Source organism: Saccostrea cucullata, unplaced genomic scaffold (genome assembly GCF_032062105.1).
Source record: "Saccostrea cucullata isolate Sc308-1 unplaced genomic scaffold, CSIRO_AGI_Scuc_v1 ctg23228, whole genome shotgun sequence".
NCBI classification, from domain to species: Eukaryota; Metazoa; Mollusca; class Bivalvia; order Ostreida; family Ostreidae; genus Saccostrea; species Saccostrea cuccullata.
The window spans coordinates 1,534-5,211 of record NW_026932629.1 but is presented as its reverse complement, the minus strand read 5'-3'; the positions used below and the strand labels follow the sequence as shown (position 1 = coordinate 5,211).

At 33.1% G+C, this 3,678-nt stretch overlaps 1 protein-coding gene across 1 annotated transcript; it reads right to left on the bottom strand.

Annotated features, from left to right (window-relative positions):
- Positions 1-219: 219 nt before the first annotated feature.
- On the bottom strand, positions 220-3,261 carry LOC134235699 (uncharacterized). The gene is made up of 4 exons (XM_062717849.1): positions 3,129-3,261; positions 1,936-2,133; positions 1,723-1,746; positions 220-380 (listed from the first exon to the last, which is right to left on the bottom strand). Exons 1-4 carry the CDS (start codon positions 3,148-3,150, stop codon positions 220-222), a joined length of 405 nt encoding a protein of 134 aa, XP_062573833.1. The 5' UTR covers positions 3,151-3,261.
- Between the last annotated feature and the right edge of the window lie 417 nt (positions 3,262-3,678).

The window sequence follows — 3,678 nt, the reverse complement described above, 5'->3', positions numbered from 1 at the left end:
TATCGTATTTATTCCCATACTCCCGCTTATATCAACCAAAATCAGAATCCTAGCTTTGACGCAATGTATTTCCGTGTCTTGTTTAGTAGAAAGCTCCATTACGACTTTACCCTGCAGTTTAAGAAATAAACATGATATTTTGTTTTTTCTTTAACATGATAATCATTGTTGCTATGAAATTCGCTTCGGCAATACGGTTTTTTTTTCTAAATTAATTTATTATAAATTCCCTCCCTTTTTCCCGTCTGTCTGCAGCACCTTGTAAGTCAGGTCCACGTCCCTCTCCCCTTTGGTTGCCACCCTCACGCTATCCCCCCGAAGTGTGTCCCTCTTCATACGAACCTCTCCTTTCGTGTCCTCCTTCGTGTCCTCATCAGACCCTAAGGGAATCAGGTTTTTTTAAGATTGTCTTAATATTTTATTTCAATTTGTACGACAAACACTTTTCTTTAAGTATTTAAATTTAAAATTCTCAAAAATGATAAAAAATATATTTAGTGAAATTGATGACAAGTGTTTGCTGTGAAAGAATTTTAATGTCGCTAATGATAAGGAATCTCTAACATAAGGTGATTAGGCTTTGCAGAATAGAGCAATAGAATTTTATGACAACTTTATAGAGTTTAAGCTTCTGTGAATGTCTCTATACATTTGGATTGGAAAAGCAGGTACACAAGCGGTTAAATTTAATATGATATACTTATATTAACCGTGGAATTTGATATTTTTTTATTATTGTATGATTACATGTATCGAATATGATACAAACAACTGAGCAGTTAAATGATATTTACGTAGATCACCGGACGTTTACTTACAACACAGATAAACGCTGTTAAACAAAAAAGATTTTTTATGTTAAAAATTCACGAGTTCGTTGAAAAAACTTTATGGGTGGACTATCAAAGAAATATAATCGCTGGCATGCGCAAATAACTTACCGGAAGAAGAAGAAGTAGAGACAAGTACCAGCCCAGTGGTGTTTTTTGTCACTTGAACTTTCGTCTTGGTTCGTGAGTCTGTGGATAATTTCTTGACAGGAAAGCGTTCACCCTGAGAACACTTAACAAATCGTGGCTCTTTTTCCTCTTGATCTGAACTTTGACCTTTAACCTTAACAGGTGTCCGCCTATCAGACAGTCGGTGTTCTGTTGAACTTTCTTGACCTCTGGTCAGGCTTCGTACCTTTGCCTTTTGTCCGGTCTTTAGGTCTAACTTTTCAATGTCTTCCTCGCTTAGTATTTTTAACGTTTGAAAATCTTCATCTTTATTGAGTAATCTCTGCACTGTCGCCTCATTAAACCGATTTAGAAAGCAAATATTCGCGAAAACCTCCATTTGGTTCTGAAATATTTCTTTGACTAAATTTACATGTAAGAATTTAAAAGCTTTTGCTTTTGTAATGTATATTAGGATTTAACTGACATACTAGTGCAATGATTGGTTAGTAGATTTCAAGCAAGCTTTTTTGTTTGAGTAAAATTGTTAATAAACAGATATTAAAGATTTGCAGTGATTAAAACGACTAAAATTCGTCAACACATGAGGCTTATTATGCATTCTTTTTTTAAATATTATTGCATTGCTTTAATTTTTAAAGAAGATCTTAAAGTAAAGGAATCAAATTAATAATTGAAAATAACTAATAGGTAATACATCATGGTATTATACGCTCGCATGAAGCCTAATGATAAAAAGTTTAAGCTTCTAGGCACGCATTACCTTTCCACTTTAATATACTTCGCTCTTGAAAGATAACATTGTTATACAATAAAAACTCTTAAAAATTGGGTATCTTCAAACGATTTGACAAAAATAACCCCTTAACATTTTACGGTTGGAAATGGAAGAAATAAAGTATTCTGGCATATTTGATTTAACTATGATTGTATGATACTATCGCTTGAATTTTTTTTTTTAGATAATATACTTTACTTTGTTTTTGTTTGGGTTTCTCTTTCTTTGGGAGGGGCTCTTCTTGAAATTTGACTCTCATGTTACGCTTGGGAAGCGGTGGGGCGTCAGTCTCTTCTTCGTCCTCCTCTGAAGACCCAGATGACTCCATGGCAACGGCTTTGCCTTCCGGCAATTTAGAGTATACATTTGCAGTATCTCTGTATTTATTCATTTGATCTAAACAAGAATTTTAAATCACTTTTCTTTTCATCCTTAAAGAATGTAAAAATAACAAGGCTGACAAGGCTGTTCTTCAGGTTTGTAATAGACTTATTATATTTATTTCCTAGAAAACTTACACTGTAATAAGAAATTCTTTGGAGAGAAAACTTACAAATTTCTAAGATATCAAGGTACTAAAATATCTCCACTTTCGTTTAGTGTGAGTAATTGTACACGTTCTAGAATTTGTCGTAAATGCACGCTTTTTCACGTTGGTCGACATCCATTTTAAATGAAGAGATTTGAAATTTAAATTTAAAATATGGCCGTGTTGTAAATTGGACATTTATTTAAGAAATGATAATCCAAACAAGTCAACGCTATAATATTTGTTTTCGTTATACCTTGCATTCTACCCCTTCTCCAAAACAGGGCGCGTGGGTGAATCTGAGGGAACCATAACCATTGCTGACTTAATAATTGTTATGAAATTCTATCCTAAAATCTTTGTATTTAATAAGGTAAAATGGTGCAGCATTGAATACTTGACAAACTATACAGGACATTGCTACACCATCGTCGCAAACCACGGCCACAATGTACGATCCTCTCCCATTCTGGAGAGAGCTATATGCGGACTCCGGACCGTGGCTTGAGACGATGTTGCTACACTTGATGGTTTTAAAAGGTGAATTTGAAGAGCAAAACCTTTTTGCTATAGATGAAAGAAAAGGGGTTTATTCAGAGCTGTTCAAGACCATAATTAGAATATCTACAAAAAAAATTACAGTGCGCATGCTTGTTAAATCAAACATTCATAAATTAATATTATTTTTTTCTGAAAAAGGAAAAAAACCAAGACAGTAAAGAAACAAGTGTATGTAGTTTCTCATTTCTATAACAATTTAAAATAATTTAATCAAATGTTTTCGATAATTCGTTCAGCTTACTACTTATAAATATAAATTTATGTATACAAAACAACAATAACAAAGATTGTTTATACTCACCTGCATTGGAAACAGCAGCCATCTTTAATGCTCAAATCTGAGAAAAAATATAGTACTAGTTTTGATTTTGTGGGGGAAAAAAGCAAGACAAAACTAAGGAAGTAAAAAAAAAAACAAGCTGTTGTATAAAATAAAATACCGGTCAAACGCTCAACTAAATACTGAGGAAGTATGAAAAAACAGATTCGGTATTAGAGATAAATGTCAAAAAGTAGCGTCTACAAGAGTAATTTTTAATTACAGTAAGTAGTGACCTCTTTACTTCATTGTACATAATTAAATATAACTCAAAAACTCTATATTAAATACGAGGAAACTTGAGTGTTTCTTACCAGCCGTTGTAAGACACGATTTTTTCCCGTATTATCAACTTTTAACACAATTCATTTTAACATTTTAGAACCGGGAAGAATTAAACCAAAGCAGACAGAAGTAGGGGAGAGCTACTATCAGAAACTGTTTTAACATGATACAAGCTTATCTTTAAACAAGAGGTCCATTGATCACAAGGCTCACCTGATTAACTTTGACTATGTTGCTCTTCACCAGA

Excerpts from the sequence above, each read along its gene's own strand:
- LOC134235699 (XM_062717849.1), bottom strand. The coding sequence starts at position 3,150 with ATGGCTGCTGTTTCCAATGCAG. Across the intron at positions 2,134-3,128 it reads GGCTGCTGTTTCCAATGCAG|ATCAAATGAATAAATACAGA; the intron begins GTGAGTATAAAC and ends ATTCTTGTTTAG. Across the intron at positions 381-1,722 it reads AAGTATATTAAAGTGGAAAG|GGTCTGATGAGGACACGAAG; the intron begins GTAATGCGTGCC and ends TGATTCCCTTAG.